The following is a 23,868-nucleotide window of genomic DNA, read 5'->3' as shown; positions in this document are numbered from 1 at the left end:
AAAATTAAGATACTGAGGGCCTGTTGGGAGCCACATCAAAAGGGGGAGAAAGTTATTTTTTATTGTTTAGCAACAGAGAATCATTGAAAGAAAAGAAAAAAAAAAAGCCTCTTCCTTATCATTTTTCTCCAACTTTCTGTGCTCCAATTAGATTAGGATAAAAGCAATGCATATCACTTGAACCTTCAACTATTCCGTGACTAGACAAGACCCAATCTTTCATTTCTTCAAAATATAAAGACAAAAGGGACTGCTTGATTAACAGCCATTATGATGCCATGAAAGACTAGTTAAGAGTCGACTTCAATGTGTTTGATCCACCACTTAAGTATCAGGTTTGAGACCTTATAATTTCGAATTTAAAACTGCCCGTAAAATTCTAACATCCGTTAGTATATCAAGTCCTACGTGATGATGGATTACTTGGAAGTCTCTCCTCACTTCAGCATATTTACTTGGAAGAGAACTCTCCTCAGAAGTCTGGAACAACTTTCGGAGATGAAAAGCAAAAAGAGAGAGTAGGTTCGTTTGGCCCAGGATAAATTTATTCGGTGTCAATTGCCGGTCGGAATCTCAATCAGGGAGAGGGAGAGAGAAAGGTAACTACAAACATAACAAGATACGTCCACGACAGGGATCTAGAGAAGAGGTGCAAGCATGCAATCGCAACCGCAATAGTACATGGTAGAAAATAAGAAAGAAAATGGAAGACAAATATAATCCACGTGAAAAATAAAAATAAAATAAATTTTTAGTAATTTAATAAAATTTTCTCTCAAAGTTCAGCCCTGTATAGGGAGCTTTATTTCGACGGATCAATGGACCATAATGTGAAGTTCGGTCTAATACACAACCGACCATTTTAGAAAACCTTTTTTTCCAACTAATAGACTCAACATATTTGTTCTCATTAATCCATGTAGGACTATTCCTTAACACATCAAGTTCGGTCTAATACCTAACCAAAAATGACTAACCATCTTAGAAAACTTCTTTTCCAACTAATAGACATTAAAAAAAAGGCATGATAAACAATTAAGGATAAAGTTTGGTTACAGTTAAAAGGAAAAATCAACAAAAGATAGATCAAATAGTCCGCCATAGTAGCTTGTAAGCAATAGATGATCCAGTTTGAGAAGGAAGAACAGTTGGCAACATCAAACAAAATTGTGAATTCTATATTAGTTAACTAATGCCCAATGATGTTCACAAGACATTTCTATACAGACATGGGGCTTCAAAAAATGCAGCAAAATGGACAAGTCACAATGGGAAATGATGGTTTCCTCTTACAAAGCTCACTACCCTCCATCTGGATTTCCAACTTGATACATATCAGAGCATATAATCAGGTAGACACAGGAGGAGAGACTTCTGTGGTATAAAAATTGCAAACCTGTGTCTGTGATCCATACAAACTCGTGTCAAACAAGAACGCATTGGTGGCGGCTATAATCATTGGGCAGATTTTGGACCTGCTCTAGGAGCCACATCTCTAAGAGTCCCACCAAGCTCAACAGGTACAAGAGGAATTAAGGAATGAAGAACATCCGTTATTAACGGCCTGTAACTTGGTTCTGGTTGCACACATAATACAGCAACAGCAGCAACCTAAATAGCAAGTGATCACATTACCATTCATTTCATTTTAGTAAGTTGAAGAAATGCCAATCAAATTGAACATTAGAATTTGAGGCTTCTCCAAATAACTTACTTGGTATAAGTGTTTGAGATTCATTGTATCTTTTATAACTGGGTCCACAATGTTTGGAAGCTTTGATCTGTCTGTCAACTGAGGCATGGCCTGCATATAACAGGAAGTTAAAATTCAAGAATTTTACTTTTGTAAAATTTGATACAATACTGATACAAACTGAAGGTGAATGGCAGTAAGGCACATACCCATGTGATGATAGATTGGCATTGTCCAGGAGTCATCTTCTCTATGGGTTTTCTTCCCATTAAAAGTTCCAGTAGAACAACTCCAAAGGCATAAACATCACTTTTTTCCGTAAGTTTTCCTGAGAATTAGTCAAATCCCTTAATACCCACAGACCTTGGCATCCAAGGAACATGAAAAAGGTAGTTGAAAGAAAGTAAAACTTTTTCCCAGCGCTTTGGAACCACTACTGTTGTATTTCACAATTTTAATAACTGGAATTCCAAACAAAGTAGTCAGATGGCATACCATCTAGGAGGTACTCAGGAGCAATATAACCAATAGTTCCAGAAAGATTGATATTGCTCTTGCTTTGGCTTCCAACTGTTACAGCAAGACCAAAATCTGAAAGCTGTATTGCAAATAATGTAAAGAAAAAAAGTGAGTTGTATTGAAAAGAAACAGGAAACAGAGTACAATCACTTTTCCAGGAAACAGATATTCCAAAATACCTTGGCATTGAAGTTAGAATCGAGGAGAATATTTGACGACTTCAGATCTCTATGAATTATAGGGGGATTGCAGTGTTCATGAAGGTACTCCAGTCCTCTGTTTGACATAATAGATGCAGTTTCTAAATATGAGACAACGGTTCACAAAGGGGGTAGTTGAATGTTTAGGATAGAGGAGGAGCTACATCACCTTGCTGTGTCAAGTGCAATTTTCATTCGACGATGCCAAGCTAAAGCTGATCCATTTGATGGACCTGTAATAGTGATAAAGAAAAATAAATATAAACTTCAAATCACACTCTCAAATACAATCTTCACTCTTAAGAGAACTAAGAGTATCCTATACCATGCAATTGGATATCCAAGGATCCATTCTGCATCAGTTCAGAGATAAGAAATCTCGATTTCCCACAAACACAATAGCCCAAAAGTGAAACTATATTTGGATGTTGAATTATACTCATGAAACCCATTTCATTCTGCAATTCCAATGACATCACAATAGTCAAAATCAAGGTAAGAATGAATGAACGAACGAAAAAACAAACAAAAGAAAGAATTAGATACCTCAAATTCCTTTTCAGACTCAGGTCCATCACCTTCTATCTTCTTAACAGCGGCATAAACGTTGTCTGCCAACTGAGCTTTATACACACAACTGAATCCGCCTTCACCCAAAATGTTATTTTCATTGAAATGGTTTGTTGCCACTTCAAGGAGGGAATACTCAATAACAGAAATAGAGCCCTTTCTGCCGGTTGTCTTTAAGGAACCAAGCTTACCCAATAATGGTCCCAAGTTAATGGATTTACTAACTTCTGCGTAATATAATATTGCACATAAGCACAGCAAAGGGTAATTAATCAGGGATCTAAAATTTTATGTTATGAGCAATAACACAAATAAAAAAGAACTAAATTTTGTGATAAGATACCTGAGCTTTGAACACCTTTGAAACCGGTGTGCTGAGAGCTGTTTCGTCGGTATATTAGGATGCAGAATGAAGCAAATAGGATCAAACCAGATATGACAGAAACAACGATGATTGCTAAGAGCAATCCTCTGTGCAAATGGTGATGCGGGTTTTCTGCTACTATCTGGTTACCTGGTTTGACGTAAACATATAAAAATTGCTGAGAGAAATTAGTTAATTCCGAATTAAAAAATAAATACAATTAATGGAGCTAAAAAGAAGGAGAACAATAGAAAAGAGTAGCAAATGGAGAAGGTTATTATTTTTCAACTTCACGAACTGCATCAGGAACGGTCGATTGCCGCCATTACAAAGAAGTTTACTATGAAGCGCATGTCATATAGTAAAAAATCCGAATAAAGGGAAAAAAAGAGATAAATATGAACTCGTATTGCATAAATGACAAAGAGAATAAGAACATTTGACAGGGTAAAACTGTGGAAACTGGAAAAGTCCTTGGGACTACGCCACAAGGAAAAAAAAAAAAAACTTCTTATCGCGCTTCTTCAGAATATCAGTTCCAGAGGGAAGCAGTCAAACCCCGGAAGAAGATGAAGAAAACAATGCCCCTCTGAGCTTGTTCAGTTACTCAGAGAGAGGAGCCTGTGATCAAATGCGGAAGACGAAAGGAAACAGATGAGAAAATAAGTTAATAACATAAGCAAAGCACCTCCTTGTATCTTCAAAATTCCGATTCAGGGAGACAAACAACCTTCACAACTACTCGAGACCAAAACCGAGTAATACGAACGGCATTTGCTGCTTACCATAAGGCACCGCAGCCCTTGAAGTAGAAGTTGGAGAAACAGGCCCCATTGTGGGAGATAAAACAGGCCCAGCAATGGGCGCCATCCATGAAGACATCCGAGCATGACTGACCGACGAAGAGAACGAGAACCATAAAATCCAGAAAGGAAGGAGAAGACGGATTTGCGGCATGTCTGCGCGTGCTCTCAAGAGACTATACGATAAAGAGTATATCCTTGAAAGGAGCAAGCATGGGCATAGATGCCTTACTTGGATCTGTTCTTAGTTCTGGTTTACTGCAGCAGGACAGAAACTGTTTTGCAGGGGAAACGGGAAAGCACTCTAGTCCTTTTTAGCAGAGCCGATGTGCAATCATGTGGCAGTTACCAAAAGTTGAAGCCCAAAAGCTGAGGCAGATAGAGAAAGAAGAGACGAAGAAAAAGATAGGGGTCCAAGCAGATTGAAATTCCCAAACCACCATCCAGGCATTTACAGAAACACCCTTTTCTCTCTCCTTCATATTGAAGATGCTCCCATCTTTCATGGGTTTCATTCAGATTGTAGGATTATTGCAACAAAGATTGAGGACAAGCTCCATTAGAGTCTCACCTACCACATGGACTTACTATTCATGACCTCTCTAATAGACCTTTTGATCAGAAATTTGGTAAATGATGAGTAAGGAAAGTAAGAACAACTATCACTATTATCAATATTTAGGTGTCTGTAAAAATAGTCGTGACAACTATTTGATCGTGAGAGTTAATTTCATCGAATCTCTGCAGTGTTCATGTGTCTTTTTTCTCCTTTTGTTTTTCTAATCACAATGTGTTCCTGTTTCAAGCAACAAATCTCTGCAACTTCTCACCCTCCAATGACCATCCAGCGGTGGTTCTTTCTTTATAAAGGAAATAAAAAACTACGTTCTTGGATTGAAGATGACGATGCCCACGTGCAGTGGTCTTTGGCCATCAGTGTCTGAGAGAGATTTCTGGGATTAAAGCTTGATTATTTATTGAAAGTTTGAAGATATTTTCCGTTAAATTAGCATAATTATATTGATCTTTCACCTAATACAAATCAAAATAACGTCCACATTCCTGCGATTCTCTCAATTACTTCAATAAAAATCAAGAGATCCGTTCGGGACAATTTACCTAATCTTCCGTCACTCACATGGAGGCACCGTCATTTAAGTATTTCTCGGAAACTTCCGGGGGCAGTTTTATCAGAGCAGATAAATTCGTGTGGAGGTAGTTAAGGTTAGTTTGGTCATCCTGGGATAACAAATAAATTGGAGCGACTCGTGCATAATCCAAAGAAGATTACTCCGGCATTCGTTACGGCGATCGGTCCAGACAAATTTGGCCTAGGTTTCTTGTCGTCGGACGCCGGAGTAATCTTCGTAGCTGTATTAAAAAATTAGAGAAACCAACAAAAATGGACAAAATGCCGAGGGTAGAGATTGCAGCTGTGGAGTCTCTTTCTGCGTTGAATCTTTGATTATAAAACCATATGCTACAAAAATATGATCTAGGAAAAAATAAAATAATTGACTACCCAAATGTTTGAAAGGAGAAAGCCAACTTCGCCATTTTCTCCCATCTTCGTTTCTGTAATTATCTGAGATCGATATAACTGGGACGACACAGAGCTCTAAGGTTGAGAATGACGTGCGTAAACTCAACCCAACCCAACCCAACCCAACCCAAACATATAAATTAATAAATTAATATCTCTTTGCTAGTCATTGGTCGTTATTAAAAAAATATAGAGATGGATGATGAGAAGCAGGGACCCCTCATTTAACCTCTCGCCAACCAATGTTGACGTTGCCTCGTCACCGTCTACGGCCGGTTTCGAACATGTGATTAGCCGGGCACGCGGTACTGCTTACAACCGTAATCTTGGTTTATCTTTTAATAATTTTCAACTAATCCTGCTCTTAAACACACGCTTCCGGAAAAACTGACCAGGATATCACGACTTATCCACGTTCACCTTTGCACGTTATACTGCCAAAAAGCCGAACCGACTCATAAAGCCGGTCGCCTCCCGCGTCGTAAATGTCGGCAATGCCGTCTCTCCATTACGACGCGTGTCCCCGTCTTTATGCCAGCGTTGCGTGGTTCACGAGTTTCAAGAGGCGGCTGTTGGATCAATGCGCTTAAAATGCCGCTGAATTACGTGATTACCCCTATTGTTCTGACACCACGTACGTGATGAATCTGAGTTAATCTACGCCGTCGACGGAATCAACGTCCTCTATTGTCTCTTTTCCAGGTCTGGATCTGGATGAGCGTTCCACACATGGTAACTTTGGACGTAAACGTAAGAGGCGATTTGGAAAAAAATGGTGTATTCGTAAATATTGTATTGAAAAGGGATGATTATAAAAGAGAGGGATAATTATCTTCGTAAGCGGTTTCCTCACCCACGACAGGAGAGCGGTTTTGGGGAAACCGCGTATGCAGCTGCCTTTTTGCGCTCTCCACGAAACCACCACCGCCCTTGCCTGCCCTCTATAAATATCCTTTTCTTCTCTGTTCCATTTCCATTATCCGGAAGAAGACAACGAAGAACCGTAATCCTCATTTCTCCCTTTCTCTTGAACAGCATTTTTTCCCTCTAGAACTAGAGAGCGGAAAACCTCCAAAGGCGGCCAGTCCATTTCTTTCTTCCGTCTGCTATGGGAACGCAGGTTCTCAGATCTCACCACTGTCTTAGATCGCCTTTTATTTCCAAAACGATGCCTGGTTTGCACCAGGGGCCGCCGGGGCCCCGCGCTCGGAAGAAGCGTCGTCAGAACGGAGACGTCGGGGCTCACGCTGTCAAGTTCCCGAATCTCGTCATGGGACAGGTCACAATCCTGAAGCGCGGAGAGGATTTGAAGATGCGGCCGGCGAAACCGGATCTGCCGGTGGATGTACATGAGAAAAAATCGATGCTTGCTGTTGAAGAGAAAAAGCCTAAAGTGGAAGAGAAGAAGCATAAATTCGAGCACAAGGATGCTGTTCTCTGCTTCACGGAGCGGTTGGGACCGGAGCCTGTAATGGTCACCAAGCAGATCAGAATAAGTGAACCGAAATCGGTGGGTGCGGTCGAGCTTGTTTATGCCGGATCGGGGTTTGTTACCTCGCCGGCTCCCAGCGCTCTGCCTCTACCTGCCTTTTTCACTAGAGATTGTCAAAAGAGCGTGAACAACGATCAAGCGACCAAGGACCTGCGCAGGTTGTTGGGACTTGATTTGATTCGTTGAAGGATCGCTGGTTGGTATATCTCTTGAAAGTGCTTTTTCAAGATGGAAGTTTGGAGTGGCTCGCCATCTACGAAGGTGTTTGGGCGGCGTGACATGGCTTCCGTCGGAGAAAACGCTTTCTCACACTTAACCTTTTCACTAACGTTTCTTCATAATCAGTTCTTGTTCCCGATCTTTCTTTATTTTTTCAACAGAAGGATCCGGAATGGAGGCTAATTAGCGTGGATGCGATTTAGGGGGCGGTTTTTAGATGGAATTTGTGTATTGTTTAACTTGAGCTATTGCTAGAGACTTGGTTATCTCTGTGGGTGTTGTATATAGCATAGGTCTTTACATTTTCTTTCGACAGGTTTTATCCCCTTGACAAGCTTATTCTTGGAGGAGAGTGGATTACTCTTGTTAGTGGTTGGGTTTTTTAGGTTTATAATGGGGATTTGGTTGTATAAATCCCGTGTGGATTGATACTGCTGATATGTTTCTTTTTAAGCACTTGTTTTCGTTGTACGAATAATGGATTAGTCAGTCTAGCTTTTATCTCCTTTGCACTCTTTTATATCTTATGATTTTTTGTTCTATTGTTCAATTGGAGCACAGTTTCAGAAACGAATCTTCTTTTGCGAATGGAGTAGAGAACGACGGGGACGGGGGGAATCTTCTTTTGCGAATGGAGTAGAGAACGACGGGGACGGGGGTTCTCTGCCGGGATAAATACCATAGTAAATAGGAAGAAATAGTGCCGCCTAATTTCTCTGCTCCTGCATCAGGCCTGAGGGGCAGATGGGGGTGGGGTAAATTTAGTTTGATGTCGACGTCGAAAATGGTTTTACATTTCCGAAAGTCATTTTATCGCTGTTTTTGGCTTTTCTTAGCCTCTCTATGAACGTGCGACGCATACTATTAGGAACGTCTGTGCCTCGGGCTAACAGATCAGCAGCTGTTGAATTGTAGCTTAAGTTGATCAAGACGGTGGGTGCCGTCGGGTAGTCCTCCCCCGTCATTGAGCTCAAAATGTTTTTCTTTTGTGCCTCGGGCTAACAGATCAGCAGCTGTTGAATTGTAGCTTTAAGTTGATCAAGACGGTGGGTGCTGTCGGGTAGTCATCCCTCTTCATTGAGCTCAAAATGTTTTTCTTTTGAATGTTGTCGGTGAATTTGTTTTCGTGATGTAACCGCTCTCTCCATTTATTGTGGATGGAGAAAACATGGGACCTAATTTCTCTGGCCAGTTACACGCGGAAAGGACACTGAAAGCCCTAAGTGCGTGGTTGAAAATGGTTTCCGATAGACCTGTTTCTTCTTGAATCTTCGCATCATGGTCTCCTTACCATTAGAAGAGTTTTGGTGTTAATTCATCAGGTTCTTAGAAGGAATGCCTCCTTTCTGTTAACTCCCGTTCTCACCGTGAGAGGTAAGGGCTCAGGCTAAGCGTCCTTCTCTATCACCTAGTCACAGATTCTTCTGTTTTATTTTTATTTTTTCTAAATAACATTTGGACATCAACGAAGGATCACTACTAATCAAACCTAATAAATTAAACCCACTTTACTAGGGTCTTATAATATTGATTTGATATGTAGCAGAAATTTTGTTAACAGATGCTTAAGAAATACCTTTAACAAACAACCCTCATTTCTCTTAGTTGTGATTCTACAACATTTTCACTTTTTTCTTCCAACCGATAGAAACAAGCTTACGTCAACTCTCATCTAACGAGAGCTATAAAAAGAAATACAGCAAAACTAGTCATCCACAACCTTCAATCTTGTCTGCGACAAATTTATTTGTGAACTAAATTCGAAAACATTAAAACTGTAAAAACCAGGTAAATGGTTCAAAGAGGAGTTCTTACAATGCTCCATGGGAAGACGAGCTAAAAAACAGCATGATGTTTTGAGTGACAACTTCTTGGAGTTCTTGGCCACAAGCCACTAGTCTTCATCATCTACAATAAGACAACGTTTTGATTAAAAAACAGATACCTCTTAAGATGGTGAGTGAGGTAAATAAACAAAGACAATGAATGGCTTCACCAGAGATATGATCTATAAGTCAAACAAGATAAACACTTTACATTCAAATTTACCATCGGCACCAAATCTCAATTATGGGCATCAACTTCATTTATGGAGTTCAATTATAATCTGAAGTTCAAAGACTTCAGTGTATTCCAGCACCTGTTAATACTAACTACTAAGCAGCGCCACAAGGCATCTTATCTGTCCTTGCACACAGGCAAATAAATTGCATTGGGATCCTTGCATTTTCTGAGGTAAACCGAGATAAACAACCCTCCACATTTACACTGTTGCTGCATGGTAGAAATTGCTTTATACTATCAAAACAGATAGTGGATATTTCAGATGCATTCAGTCAACAAAAGCTAAGGTTTGAACAGGATGGTTATGTAAAAATTAGCTACATATCTAAATCAAAGAGGTGAGTGAGGTAAATGACAATTGGAGAACAAAGACACTAAGGGCTTCAACAGAGACAATAATCTATCAAGATAACCACTTTACATTCATATTTACCATCGGCACCGAATCCCAATTATGGGCATCAACTTCATTTTTGGAGTTACAGTAATAATCAGAGGTTCAAAGGCTTCAGTGTATTTCAGCACCTGTTAATACTAACTACTAAGCAGCGCCACAAGGCATCTCATCTGTCCTTGCTCACAGAGGCAAATAAATTGCATTGGGATCCTTGCATTTTCTGAGGTAAACTGAGATAAACATCCCTCCACATTTACACTGTTGCTGCATGGTAGAAATTGCTTTATACTTTCAAAACTGATAGTGGATATTTCAGATGCATTCAGTCAACAAAAGATAAGGTTGAAAAACATTATCTTGTAATAAGATGGTTATGTTCGTATTCTTGGTGAGTAGGACCGTTAGAAAATTTGAAATCAGAATGTGTTAAAAAAAGTCTTTGACTTGGGTGATTTGGATGAATTTTGTAAAAGTTAGGTACATATCTAAATCAACTACAAGTATCTGCATGTTGTACTGGAGATGACATGCACATAATTTTAGATAGTATCAGTTTCGAATGTGTCCAATACTGGTCTTCTAATGATATTATTCACCAGCCTAAAGCTAGAGTAATACTAAGTCTTTCAATAGAACTACTTACCTCTTCCCACCCAGTTCTCTTTCAGATCACCCCTTGTCGTGACCTCTTGGTCTCTGATCCGTGGAGAAACGGCTCATGGGATCTCCGTATGAGACGAGGCCTTACTGATGTGGAGGCCATATATGCTTGTAATATGATTGATGGTCTTGACAATGTTAGCATTCGACCCCTGGCGACTGACCGACTGATTTGGTTCCCTGATGACAGCGGACGCTTCTCTATCTCCTCGGCTTATCGTCACCTTATGGTTTGGACCTAGCCTCCCACCCTCACCAGGCTGCTTTTGCTTGGAGGCTCTTGGCTCCGCCAAAGGTGAAATTTTTCCTCTGGAGTGCCTGCCGCCAAAGGTGAAATTTTTCCTCTCACTGCTGACAATCTTATCAGACGCGGAAACACTGCTCCTGACCCTCTATGTTCCCTTTGTGGGGTAGAAGTCGAGACCATCAGTCACCTTCTCCTCCATTGTGTTTTTTCCTGGAAGGTTTGGACCTCTATGATTGATAGCATGGGCCTCAGTTTCTGCATCCCCTCTGACTTGAGCTCCATGTGTCGTTTCTCATCTGGCATTCATCTCCCTAGCCTCGGTAAGTTTTTTTTAGTTGTTTGCGTTACTTACATTCCATGGTGCCTTTGGACTGAAAGGAATTCCAGACGGTTTAATCACACCTCACACTTTTGGGAACCTGGCTTTGGCTGGCTTTGGGTGGGGGGTTGATTTTTGGTCTTGGAGGAACTGCTATTATGTCATACTCTGGTCCCTAGGCATTGCGGACTCGATCACTGCTGAACTCTCTGGCCTCCTTCACAGGCTTCACATCTACTAGGATTGCTTCAGAGGTCCACTGATCGTGGAGGGTGACTCCATAGTCGTCATTGGTTGGTGCTCCACTGCCTCCTTTCCCTCCTATGGCATCACTGACAACTTTTTTCTTGATATTATGGATATTGTTTCCACTACCTCTTGTACTTGGTCCCATGCTCTTAGATCAGCCAATTCGGTTGTTGATTTACGTGCCAAATTGGGTACCTCCCTGCAATCTCTTGTTGTTAAGGGAGGCTTCTCTTGATATACTATTTTGCTTTCCTTCGTAATAAAATCATCATCATTTAAAAAAAAATAGAACTGATTATACTTCTTTCAACTAAGGAAGTGTGTATATATATATATATATATATTTTTTTTTTTTTTTTGAGAGGGGCGTGGCACGATTCCAACTTGCGACCTGACGCACCTAATGTAAACAAAATACCACTAGACCTATAGTTGTATAAATCAAATTTAGAAGACAATAAAATTTAAATGAAGACAAAAAATACAAACACCACTTTTAGGTACCTAGAGGCATACCCTAAGAAAGCAGTAAAAAAAAAAAAAAGCAAGGAGAGAAAAAAAAAAAGTAGAAGTGAGAAGATTCATGTCATGAGGTAGTTTTCTACTATGAAGATTCTACGTATAAATTCATGTTTAGATCTTGTTGCAACAAAAATTTTGATTGTACTATATTAAACTTTTAGGATACCAGAGCAAATTCATATTATGGACCACAGTCTTGTGCAATTGTGTGAGGTGATTTTGCCCACCCACTCCTAGTTGAATACAACTAATTTAGACTATATGATACTTAATTTGACATAATCATTTCCAATTTAAAGAAGAAAATGATTAGTAAAGAAAAAAACATTTTCTTCAAAACTAGTTCTCATCCACATTTTACATAATGAAAATTTTCTTTGGAAAGTGATATAGATCTACTTACAATGATATTATCCCTTCGTTCATCTATTCATCAAATGAATAATAATAACATGATGAGCAATGGATGGATCTGGTGATAGAGTATCAAGCTGGTCCCCTACAATCTTAGGATACTTATGCATAATACTTGTAATTGACATGGATGCAGATTCAAGCTTTACAAAAACTTATTTACACCACTAAGTCAAGTCAGCCTAGTTGAAGGCTGTAAATACCTGATCATAGTCTAACTCTCGAGTTTTCTAACAATTAGATCATCATATATTCAATTTCATTCTTGAACTTTTTTAGATAGTATATGCTTCATTGACGAGGTAAAAAACAAAGCCTAGTGCCTCAAGATATAGAGTTGGCCACAAAGAAGTATTGATGGGTATCAGAGACCAATGAACTCTTCATTAGAGTGAACTACATCGCCAGACAAAAGCTACTAACTACAAGTGTTTATGGGGTCCTTTTATCCAGCTGATCAAAATGGAATGATCTCCTCTAATAACTAGAACAGATGAGAAATTTACACTGAAGAATTTGATTACCTGGAGGAGGGCTCCAATCTTAGCTAAAGGCTGAATCACATCTTCCAATCAGACCTGAGATTATTTTTAAATAAAAAAACTTCCATTGCAACCTCATAAAGATGATAAGCTGTCAATTAAGTTTGCATCATATCTTGGGGGTAGGCATCTTCGTTTTCTGAGACCTCTTGGGTGTATAGGCCAAGATGTCTCGAGTGTGAAGTTACACAACATAATGTCTATAAAAGGCGTGAGACATCTCAGCGATGTCTTGCTGCATGTGCTTGGCCTAACACACAAGGAGAACCATTTAGACATGTTTCACATTAAGAAGCACAATTTTTTATTCTTCCCAGCAAAGACATGATCCCTGATGAAAAGGCTATTAGTGAAGAAAGAAAGCTAGATCTATGGAGAATATGCTGCTTTAAGTTTACGTAATTGAGTTGCAATGAGACATGTTTCACATTAAGAAGAACAATTTCTTATTCTTCTAAGCAAAGACAAGATCACTGATGAGAAGGCTATTAGTGAAGAAAGAAAGTTAGATCTATAGAGAATATGCTGCTTGAAGTTCACCTAATTGAGTTGCAATGAGGTCAAGGTGCAGGTAATCCCAATTGCTTCATGTATTTATGAATAACCATCGGAATGACAATGGTTTGTGAAAAAAGTAATAAATTGAAGAAGAAAGAGAGAGAAAGAAAAAAAGAGAGGAGAGAGAAAGAAAAGTGCATGAAGACTACACTCAGAGGGACTTCTCAAGTCCTTTGTTTCTTTTATTAACTAAGCGAGAGCATTTACAAGATTAAAATAATGCCTGTCATAACCTCTACCTCCAAAACTATGAAGACATACTTGACATATGAAAGGACACACTAGAATCAATAACCCATGTAGACACTGGACACACGTGTAAAGCTGGTTCTACTGACCTGGCCAGAGTAGTTGTAGTAGGAGTGGATCAGACCTCTAAGTAGAAGTCAACTAGGTCATCCTCTGAATTAATTATTGCATCTCATTTGGAAAACCGCACATAATATCACCTACAGGAGTTGTAAAGATGTCACTACTCTAAAAAATACTAGAGTTTGCCAATGTTGGTTTACCGAACTTCTTCCAGCATTTATCTTAAACATGGTTTGTAAACAATGGACACTCCATCTATCACATCTACCTTTGCCACAATTTGAGCCCTCTTGATCGCATCCTCTGTTGCTGCCACTACGACCACAATTGGCTTTTGACCAACTAGATCGATGCTGAATATTGAAGGAATATAGAGGGATCAGCTTCAACATTAGGTGTTTCCTTACAACCATGTGAGGTCACGATTGACTTTGCATGCATAACCCTATTAAATGCATCAAGGAGTGCAGGAACATCATTTGAAGCAAACAATTGGACTTGTACTACATCATACTTGGGACCAAGATCTTCTAGAAATTTTGCCACATAAATTTGTCCTTACTGCTTTTTATGTTGTTTCTCATCAATGTGAAAGGGTGATATATACTAATCTCTTATAGGATATTTTGCAACTCACTATAGTAATCAATAACCTTATTGCCACCCTTCTTCAAACTAAATAATTTAGTATATAGCTCATAAATTCTTGATAAATTAGTCTCCTGTGTATATCTCAAGGGATGTCCAAATCTCCTTTGTTGTTTCACGGTTCATAACTTGGTTCCTGAGTTGGGCAACCATGCTATTAAGTAGCCAATTCATTACTTGTTTCTCTTCAGCTTCCCAATCATTATTTACTGGAATAGGAGGATCATCTCTCAAGCATTTAGTCTTCTTCTTGGCTTTCAAATATATTCGAACTGATTTTGACCAACTTACGTAATTCTGGCTGTTCAATTTTTCTGTAGTTATCATAATTGTATCTTTTCCATCTGAATGGTGTAAGCAATTCACCGGAATCAGCCATCTCAAATTCTCAAACAGTTCAAAAAACAAGTATGTGCAGGCTATATGGGTGCCACACACAGCAATTGAGGTTGAAAAAAGGGCAAACACATGTACCTCACTTCAATTCAGTCTCCAATAAATCAAAATCAACAATACCACAAATAGGTAGGGCAAGCCAATGATGATGCTACCTTTCAAAGGGGTGACACAGACAGTACAAGGCCCACGCAGGAAGAAATTGGGTGAATCCCAACATTAGGACCCCTTAAGAGCACACATCTTTAATAGAATTGATCTAATCAATAGTAGTAACTATTAACCCTTAAGTTATAACAGAAAAAAAAAAAATGAAAAAGGCCTGACCTTTAACTTCAATCAGACAAAAATCTTGAAATTCCCCTTTCCTAGTAGATGCAAACTTCAAAAAGAGAGAATAGGTTCGCCTACATAGCTATGAAACAGGATCTTACTGCTCTAATAACATGAAAAAAGTAATATATTGGAGAAGAAAGAGATAAAAAGAGAACATAGAGAAAAGAAACAAAGAAGAGTGTGAGAGGTCTGCACTTGTTAGAGGGACTTCTCAAGCCTTCTTTTGCTTGCAAAATAAAGAAAAATAAAGAATTTTAGAAGAAGAAAGTGGAGAAAAAGAAGAAGATAAGAGAAGAGGGAGAATGTTGAGAGAAAGAGTCTGGTTAGAGGATATGCAAGATACCTAATCTCTTTATTGATAATTTAAGTGATTGTAGTACAAAATGACCATAATGCCCATACTCTAGTTATCTTAATTACAGCCATCAAACAGTAATAAGAAAATGTAAAAATTATATTGGTGAGCATATCTAATTCACCTCTATCCAATTAGAGTTCTAAAACACAATATCCTTAGTAAAATTACCAAAACACCCCTGACCTTTAACATTTCTCCTCATTATTGATAATTTAAGTGATTGTAGTACAAAATGACCATAATGCCCCTACTCTAGTTATCTTAATTACATCCATCAAACAGTAATAAGAAAATGTAAAAATTATATTGGTGAGCATGTATAATTCACTCTATCCAATTAGAGGTCTGAAACACAATACCCTTAGTAAAATTACCAAAGCACCTCTGACCTTTTTTTTTATGAATAGAGCGTATATTGAAAAGACAAAAAAAGAAAAATACAAACCTAGCCTTGGGGGACAAAGTGTTGGAGAGAAATGTCCGCCTTGGCCTGGGAGTCTACTAGGTGATTAGCAAAGCGCGGAATGTGATTCCATTTACAGTTAATGGGGAAAATAAATTACATATTTCATAAAACACCTCTGACCTTTAACATTTCTTTTATTAACTTAAGTGAGAGCGTTTGCAAGATTACAATAATGCCCCTCATAAACTCTACCTCCATAACTTAAAAATTACAACTCCAAATCTAACCAAATTAGAACCATAATCTTCTGACATGATCCATAGTCTATAGCTAATTCCAGATGTGTGGACCAGGAAGGGAAAATTACGAATATACCTTACATAGATTTTAACAATTTGTCATGTCATCTAACTGCTTATTAAAGATAAGAAACATAATCCGGAGAGTCTGACACATTTTAAAAGATTCCAAAACAGGTTGGACAAGAAATGGAACAGGCTTCATTGCTATTTGGCGGTTTAAAGAATCAAGAAAAGAAGCACTTTACTAGTGAACTATGATTTATCAGCCAAGCACACTGAACAAATGTAGTAGCCCAGCCCACTTTAAATACAACACTTCATAACGAAGTTGGTAACCTTCACCCATTTTTCTCAAAGATGATATAGTGAACAGATTAAACTTTACTGCTGTGGACAGTGAAATCGTACATAATCCAAAGAATAATCCAGAACTATGAACAATGCTTCATAATTAATACACAAATTATATCACAAAAAAATCATCTTCAAAGCCTAGTTCCAACTTTGTTAACATTGACAAATAAATCCAGTGCATTGGGCCTTTGGTCCAATGGCAACTTTGGGGCTTTCAAGTGTGAGGTCTTAGATTCGAGTCTCACCAGCATAAGGGGTTTTAACATTAAAAAATAATAATAATAAATTCTCAATCATTCTCCTACGTCAGTTGTTAGCTTCATAATTACACAAGCAATTGGCATGCCTTTTGTAACTATTTCCTCTCATGTCACTTTTGAATTTACCTCAGTTGATCAACCAATACTGCCAACACTCCGACAGGTATACAATTAGCAATATTGAGTATGCCCATATCAGTGGAATCAATTTAAAGAATTCTCTTGTTTGCTATATTATCAAAGCTTCTTCTAAGCAGGGTTATACCAGGTAACATATCACCATACAACAATGCTTGTTTGCTCAACTATTGCTAAAACATAAGTATTGGGTACTATATCAGGCACCCAAATTATTGTATCATATTAGGTACAAAATGGGCTTCACAAAATCTGGTAGGCATTGCCTGACACATGATAGATCTGGTAGCCATTGCCTGACACATGATATTCATGAGTGGTAAGAAAAATCATGATAGACTCTCTTATTTGAAAACCTATTGCACTACTCCAAGGCAGGCTTAGCGACTAAATATTAGGTACCATATTAGGCACCCAAATTCCTGTACCCTATTTAGTACACAGTGGCCTTCCCATAAGCTACTATCAGCAATAAGACAAATCGTGCTCCTCTATGCTCTCCATGTCATATTAATTGCCTTTACTAGTTTATCACATAATCATCTTTTTTTTTTTTTCGGGAGAGCGTATCACAAAATCATCTCCACATTTCATTTCTTGTAACCACATCTTTTTAGGTTATATCTTCAGTGACCAAAAGCGCCTCATAATGCAACCTTGCCTCCTCTGTTCTTACCATGCATCTATAAAACTTTCAAATGCCAATCTCCACTTTAGAACTGAACAAACCTTTCTGAAAATTTCCTACTTCCTCTGTACAATTGGGGGCTGAAGTTTTTCAAAATTGAGTAAATACATGGTCAGGTTGTCAGTTTAAGAATCCCTTCTGCTAGCATTCGAATTCTAAGAAAGATTAGCTGAACAAAGGCCTCTTGTATCAGTGGAAGACATCAAATACCAGAACATTGTGGATTAACAACTCAGCTGGATACTGTGTCAGCCTAAACATGAATCCATCGACTACAAGAATCAGAGCTAGCTTGCTTTTGATTTATTATAGTAAATAAACTATTTTTTAGTAAAGCTTAGAACTCAAATTCATGAAGCAAACTTACCATAACATTCAAAGCTTGACACTCACATGTAATCCTTTTTATGATATTCCCAGCTTGACATTTCACAAGTCCATCAGTTTTGTCACACCAGTTATCCACATATGAAAATTAACAATTAGAAGAACACACAACATTTATCATATTCATGTTTCAATACGCATTGAAACTCTGTTTGTTCGACGGTTCTTATAACTAAATTGTGCAATAACAATCCCAAGTCGTTAATAACATAGCCCTTACGGATAGCATCCTGATAATTTGAGTGACGTTAAAGCACTCATAAATTGAAATACTATTTTCTCTAATTTCCAGCATTATCTTCAGCCATAAAAGACTCATTTGCAAAACAAGCCATCGAATTCCCCTCTTCCCTCATTCTATTTAAAAATAAATGCACATAAAAGAAAAAACCATCAGACGGTTTTGATGAGGATCCACATACCGAAGTATCTCCGCTCGTTGGCGACCTTAGCCTTTTCCAGCATCTTATCAAGATCTACCTGCAGCTGCGCATCCCATTTCACTAATTGATTCGTGAAAATTACTCCAAGGCCCATACCCAGTAAATGCTCCCAAGGGTCTGAAAAACGACATTCCTCCGAGTTGAGAAAAAAACAGAACAAATAAATGTTACTAAGATGGACGAATAAAAGATGGATCTCTTTCATTGCAAATTGTTTTTTCCTTTCTCAGACAATCGGGATAGAAATCATACGTCTCATGAGGGGCAGCTTCCGGAGGGCATTAGAATATATTTGGGTGCCCACACCCAAAAGAGCGCCGATCAAGGTCGCAGTCGCCGGCATCGCTTCGCTTCTCGTCTCGTCTCGTCTCTTTGCAGAGTTCGTAGTCTGTGGACTCTCAGTTCTCAAAGAAATAGAAGCAGAGGCTGAGCCCTCACCCTCACAAAGCCCGTCAGGAATCAGGCGTATACTTTATATAAAAAAGTGCAGATACACTGCACAGTTTGTTCACACGTATCAATGCCAATTCGCGTGCGTGGCCTAGCGCACCTGTGCTCATTTCTCAGAAGATTAAATATATGTATTATAAGACATAATATTTTATATATTAAACTAATAATTTTTATAAACTTATGTTATCTATTAGTTTTGTATAAGTTTTATAATATGATATAATTATATTAATAGTTTGACTTTCATTATACTTAAGCCTGACTCTAAGCATTATTATTAGAAAAGTCAAAATTTAAGTTTATGGTATTTGAATTATCTATCTTTGAAACAGGGATTAAAGTGGTGGAGGTGTATCCGTATTTGGTGGAGTGGGCGAACGTACTCGTGAAGGAAATGATCTTTACACGGAAATGAAAGAATCCGGAGTTATTAATGAACAAAATCTTGCAGAATCAAAAGTCGCTCTAGTCTATGGTCGGATGAATGAACCGCCGGGAGCTCGTATGAGAGTTGGTTAGACTGCCCTAACCATGGCGGAATATTTCCGGGATGTTAATGAACAAGACGTACTTCTATTTATCGACACTATCTTTCGTTTCGTTCAAGCAGGATCAGAAGTATCCGCCCTAGTAGGTAGAATGCCTTCCGCTGTGGGTTACCAACCCACTCTTAGTACAGAAATGGGTTCTACTATCAAGAGGATTAGCTGCCAAGGGTATCTATCCAGCAGTGGATCCTTTAGATTCAACGTCAACGATGCTCCAACCTAGGATCGTAGGCGAAGAACATTATGAAACTGCGCAAAGAGTTAAAAGCAAACTTCACAGCGTTACAAAGAACTTCAGGATATTATAGCTATCCTTGGGTTGGACGAATTATCTGAAGAGGATCGTTTAACCGTAGCAAGAGCACGAAAAATTGAGCGTTTCTTATCACAACCCTTCTTCGTAGCAGAAGTTTATACCGGTTCTACAGGAAAATATGTTGGTCTCGCAGAAACAATTAGGGGGTTTCAACTGATCCTTTCCGGAGAATTAGATGGTCTTCCCGAGCAGGCCTTTTATTTGGTAGGTAACATCGATGAAGCTACCGCAAAGGCTATGAACTTAGATGTGGAGAGCAAATTGAAGAAATGACCCTGTGTACTGACTCCTAATCGAATTATTTGGGATTCAGAAGTGACAGAAATTATTTTATCTACTAATAGTGGCCAAATTGGTGTATTACCAAATCACGCCCCTATTGCCACAGCAGTAGATATAGGTGTTTTGAGAATATGCCTTAACGATCAACGGGTAACGATGGCTCTGATGGGTGGTTTCGCTAGAATAGGCAATAATGAGATCACCATTTTAGTAAATGATGGTGAGAGGGGTAGTGACATTGATCCGCAAGAAGCTCAGCGAACTCTTGAAATAGCGGAAGCTAACTTGAGTAAAGCTGAAGGCAAGAGACAGGTAATTGAGGCGAATCTAGCTTGAGTAATGTTCCGAAAAGGGTGTTTGATCGAAACCACGAACTCGCTTGCCTCGATCATGTCCTGGAATTCGGCATCCACATTGTGGGTACCCCGTATTTTTTCAAGAACTCTTCGACCTTGGTCTTTTGATCCTTGTTCAATGAGACAGTTGGGAGTCTCCGGGAGCAGAAATCCACCTAATGTCATCAAAAGCGCAGGGGCGGCCGCCAGGCCAAGGGAGAGACGCCATCCCCAAGGCCGGATCTTCTCCGTTCTGTAGTTGATCATGTTGGCTGTAAAGATACCGAGAGTGGTGGCTAGCTGAAACATCATGTTGAGTGCTCCACGGAGGTGCGCCGGCGCCATCTCCGATAAGTAGAGAGGTACCGCCTTTGGACATGGTTATTAGACCAAATTTCAGTGATTCAATTCCAAATTCATTTTCACTCTCTTTGAAGAGAACTAAAACATGATCACTTAAAAACGGATCAAATAATTGCAGATAATTTTGGTCGAGAAAAGCCTCCTCCTGGCATAAAGTGATTAATACTTCCCAGAGAAAAAAAAGGATACTGATTCATTTCGAAGAGGAGGTCTGGTCGCATCACTTTTGCAAGATCGCACTCCACCATGGTACGAGAATAGCCCAAATTGCTTTTCACCATTGATATGTGGATAAGCCCAAATGCTCTAAGATATGCGACTTCTTCTCCATCTTATAGTTAATACAGTCTAATACGTGAACGCAAGCTTGTGGAGTTGGTCATGATTTTGTTGGCGATCACTGCAGCTACAGATGGAGTTGTAAAGACATTTCCAACCTCATATTACAGTTTACGTTCGCGCAAAGCTGAACTTTTTCTTTCTGTATGGACGATGGAGTCCTCGTCACCTTGACATAAGATTTGAGAAATCTGTAACTATTAGGAAGAATTGACGGAGATTTTAATCGGCGCTTCCAGTTTTCTAAAATTTCCAACTGTAGTGTCAATCCACCATAACTTCTAAATGGAATTTTGGGTGGTCGCAGTTGGGACAGACGGACTCGAGTGGGGAGAAAACTTCTCTAAATGAGACCGTCGCTGAATCCAGAAACCACAGCACCAGAATGGATTACAGACTTGAAGCCCTTCTTCTCAGACGCCTCATGGTTCCCATTTAGGTACCCATTGTTGCAGAGGTCCCACCGCTGTAAATGGGAGTTTCCTTCTCAAAGGAGTCGGTCCCGCCACTCCATGAACCGAGAGTTATTGTCAAGCTTTGGAGTGTTTTCGATTTACAGCAGCCGCCAGCAGCTCTCAATTGTGAGAAACGCTTTCAGGATTGTAACCCAGAAAAAAAATGAAGAGTACATAATAAAACAAGCCAAAATCTATTATAATAAGAGAGAAATCCACCAGAGAAGAGATTAAGATAGCAGAATTTCATTGGTACCTGGTTTCCGAAACCAATTCCAACACCAAGCATGATCCGACCCAAAAGGAGCATTGCCAAGTTGATAGCGCCTGCGTTGAGGACTGCCCCAACGAGAAAGCTTATCCCTCCGCAGATGATACTCATCCGGCGTCCATACTTTCTTGTTACGGGGGAGGCAGCCAGAGAGGCAACGAGGCCAGCGAGATAAAGGGAAGACGTAAATGCAGCGAGCCCTTGATTGTCGTATTTGCAGTAATTATTCTCGGATGAGTGGATCTTTCTCTCGTAAACAGCTGGGAAGAATTTCTTCAAAAATGGATCCATGGATGTCACCCCTCCTGTTAAATTCAGTACCTCAGATGAAGAACCAAAACGAAATAAAAGAGCAGATAACAAGAGATTGGAAATCAAAGCGATTACCCAGCATTCCGATATCGTACCATAAAGAAAAAGAAACTGGGAGCGAAGCAGATAACCAGAGACAGGAAATCGAAGCGACCGTGCAAGCCATAATCACGAACAGAGTGACCTTCCCCCTGTACAGCTCTGCTCTCTCCTCAGCCACTCCCGCCGGCGCAAAAGATCCACCGGCCATGTTTGCACTATTCCACCGAACAAATCCAGAAACTGCTGGGAACTAAGAGAAAAAGCTTCCCTCTTGATTCCTTGACACCAAACCACAAAAGCTGCACCATTGGAGGACAGATTACTCCTGTTTACCATTTTTAATGGAAGGAACCGAAACTGTTTTTGGTATTTCCACATCAATTCTCATGGAAATTATCATTGAATTATTTGTGAACGTTCAAGAGAATCACTAATTTTTTTTAATGGAAAAAGGGATATTTCTAACCAAATCACTACTAGTTAAACATTGTTTTTATAAGAAATCAGTACAGCTTTTATTGCAAAAACACTTCTGCTTAAAATCACTCTATTTTATTGAAAAATCATTGGTTTTATTTACAAAATCACTACTACAAAGTACTATTTTTTATTAAAAAATCACTATTTTTTAGCATATCGAAATCATGTGGAAGGAATGATTGACCCACAAACTCAGCACACCATGTAAATGATTACAGTAAAGCTTGCTCGAAGTCGTTCTCTTCTGCACTAGAGCTGGCGCACTCTGTATACTGTTTGGATGCTTCACCCTTCTACTGGTTTCAAGCATTTGACGATTTTGCAAGGCCAACCCTAGTGTCGATTTTGCCTTCTCCATTTTTTTATGCTCATGTTCACCTATATAGCTTCTGGTCAATATGAAGAATAAGTTCACTAAATAGGAAAAATTTAGTGATTTGGCATAATGAGAAGTACAATGTTGTGACAAGATCTAGCGTAGAAGCGAAATATGGGGCTATAACACAACCAGTTAAAACACACACCACAATGAGAATGGTTTTTTTTGTTCTCGATATTCCCTTAATGGTAGTCAGCACCGAAGAACCTTTGCTAAAAAAAATTCACTAATATATTTATTAGCGATAAACTAAAAAGAGATTTTAGGTTATCTGTAACCCAAAATATATTCCCCAATTACAAAAGTTGATCTCTCCCTAAGAGATTTTATACAAACTAAATTCCGGCTCTAGTTGGCACTTTAGATTTTAGGCTCTAGAATGTCAATTATTCTAACTACAAGATACTAAAGAACCTCTAATAAAGAAAATAAAAAATACAAAAGTAAAATCAAATTTACAACTTTCTTTTGGAGAGATAGCCTTTCTCCTAGCGAAATCCAAGCCTCCAAAATTTTAAGCACGAGAAGTGAGATGTATAGGAACTTTGAATACAAAGATAGTGAAGAGAAAATAGAAGGTTCATGCAAGTATAGAGTTTTTCTCTTCTAAAAGGTAAACTTACAACGTGAAACTCAAAAATATTTTTCCAGAGGCTTGTTATACCAATATAAACTCAAGTTTTTATACTCTATGAGTTTAGGGGCATGTTTATAAGTTTCCCCACCAAACTAATTTTTTTTCTTCTGACTGTTAACAAAAAGCCGTAAAAAGTGTTGATTGACTAATCATGTATAACAACTATGTTTTTGTATTCCTTAAGTCTATTAATGGACCAGGGTACCAATCAATGATTTTTTTATCCCATCTCGATTGATAAATCATGTTTTAT

The 23,868-nt window shown here is 38.8% G+C and overlaps 3 protein-coding genes and 1 pseudogene across 3 annotated transcripts; 1 reads left to right on the top strand and 3 right to left on the bottom strand.

Annotated features, from left to right (window-relative positions):
* Window positions 1–1,069: 1,069 nt before the first annotated feature.
* LOC137945772 (probable receptor-like protein kinase At1g80640) lies at window positions 1,070–4,332 on the bottom strand. Its single transcript, XM_068791790.1, has 10 exons — window positions 4,132–4,332; window positions 3,326–3,496; window positions 2,959–3,209; window positions 2,738–2,870; window positions 2,582–2,645; window positions 2,392–2,488; window positions 2,189–2,291; window positions 1,903–2,021; window positions 1,715–1,804; window positions 1,070–1,611 (listed from the first exon to the last, which is right to left on the bottom strand). Exons 1-10 carry the CDS (start codon window positions 4,301–4,303, stop codon window positions 1,456–1,458), a joined length of 1,356 nt encoding a protein of 451 aa, XP_068647891.1. The 5' UTR covers window positions 4,304–4,332; the 3' UTR covers window positions 1,070–1,455.
* A 2,528-nt stretch (window positions 4,333–6,860) lies between these two features.
* LOC137946808 (uncharacterized) lies at window positions 6,861–7,370 on the top strand. The gene has a single exon (XM_068793105.1). It carries the CDS (start codon window positions 6,861–6,863, stop codon window positions 7,368–7,370), a length of 510 nt encoding a protein of 169 aa, XP_068649206.1.
* Window positions 7,371–8,980: 1,610 nt separating this feature from the next.
* Window positions 8,981–18,842, bottom strand: LOC137946520 (uncharacterized). The gene is made up of 3 exons (XM_068792854.1): window positions 18,656–18,842; window positions 18,383–18,520; window positions 8,981–9,311 (listed from the first exon to the last, which is right to left on the bottom strand). The coding sequence occupies exons 1-3, from the start codon at window positions 18,744–18,746 to the stop codon at window positions 9,298–9,300; spliced, it is 243 nt and encodes an 80-aa protein (XP_068648955.1). The 5' UTR covers window positions 18,747–18,842; the 3' UTR covers window positions 8,981–9,297.
* Window positions 18,843–20,282: 1,440 nt separating this feature from the next.
* Window positions 20,283–22,327, bottom strand: LOC137946807 (sugar transport protein 7-like; annotated as a pseudogene).
* Between the last annotated feature and the right edge of the window lie 1,541 nt (window positions 22,328–23,868).

This window comes from Aristolochia californica, unplaced genomic scaffold, assembly GCF_029961685.1.
Source record: "Aristolochia californica isolate CCGP_79_NKW_82.1479 unplaced genomic scaffold, dmAriCali1.0.hap1 SCAF_12, whole genome shotgun sequence".
In the NCBI taxonomy this organism is placed as follows: Eukaryota; Viridiplantae; Streptophyta; class Magnoliopsida; order Piperales; family Aristolochiaceae; genus Aristolochia; species Aristolochia californica.
The sequence above is the reverse complement of the archived record's forward strand: the minus strand, read 5'-3'. Positions and strand labels throughout refer to the sequence as shown.

Excerpts from the sequence above, each read along its gene's own strand:
- LOC137945772 (XM_068791790.1), bottom strand. The coding sequence starts at position 4,303 with ATGCCGCAAATCCGTCTTCTCCTTCCTTTCTGGATTTTATGGTTCTCG. Across the intron at positions 3,210-3,325 it reads CAAAGGTGTTCAAAGCTCAG|AAGTTAGTAAATCCATTAAC; the intron begins GTATCTTATCAC and ends TATATTACGCAG. Across the intron at positions 2,022-2,188 it reads TCCTGAGTACCTCCTAGATG|GAAAACTTACGGAAAAAAGT; the intron begins GTATGCCATCTG and ends ACTAATTCTCAG.
- LOC137946808 (XM_068793105.1), top strand. The coding sequence starts at position 6,861 with ATGCCTGGTTTGCACCAGGGGCCGCCGGGGCCCCGCGCTCGGAAGAAG.
- LOC137946520 (XM_068792854.1), bottom strand. The coding sequence starts at position 18,746 with ATGCCGGCGACTGCGACCTTGATCGGCGCTCTTTTGGGTGTGGGCACC. Across the intron at positions 18,521-18,655 it reads GAAGCTGCCCCTCATGAGAC|ACCCTTGGGAGCATTTACTG; the intron begins GTATGATTTCTA and ends GTCGTTTTTCAG.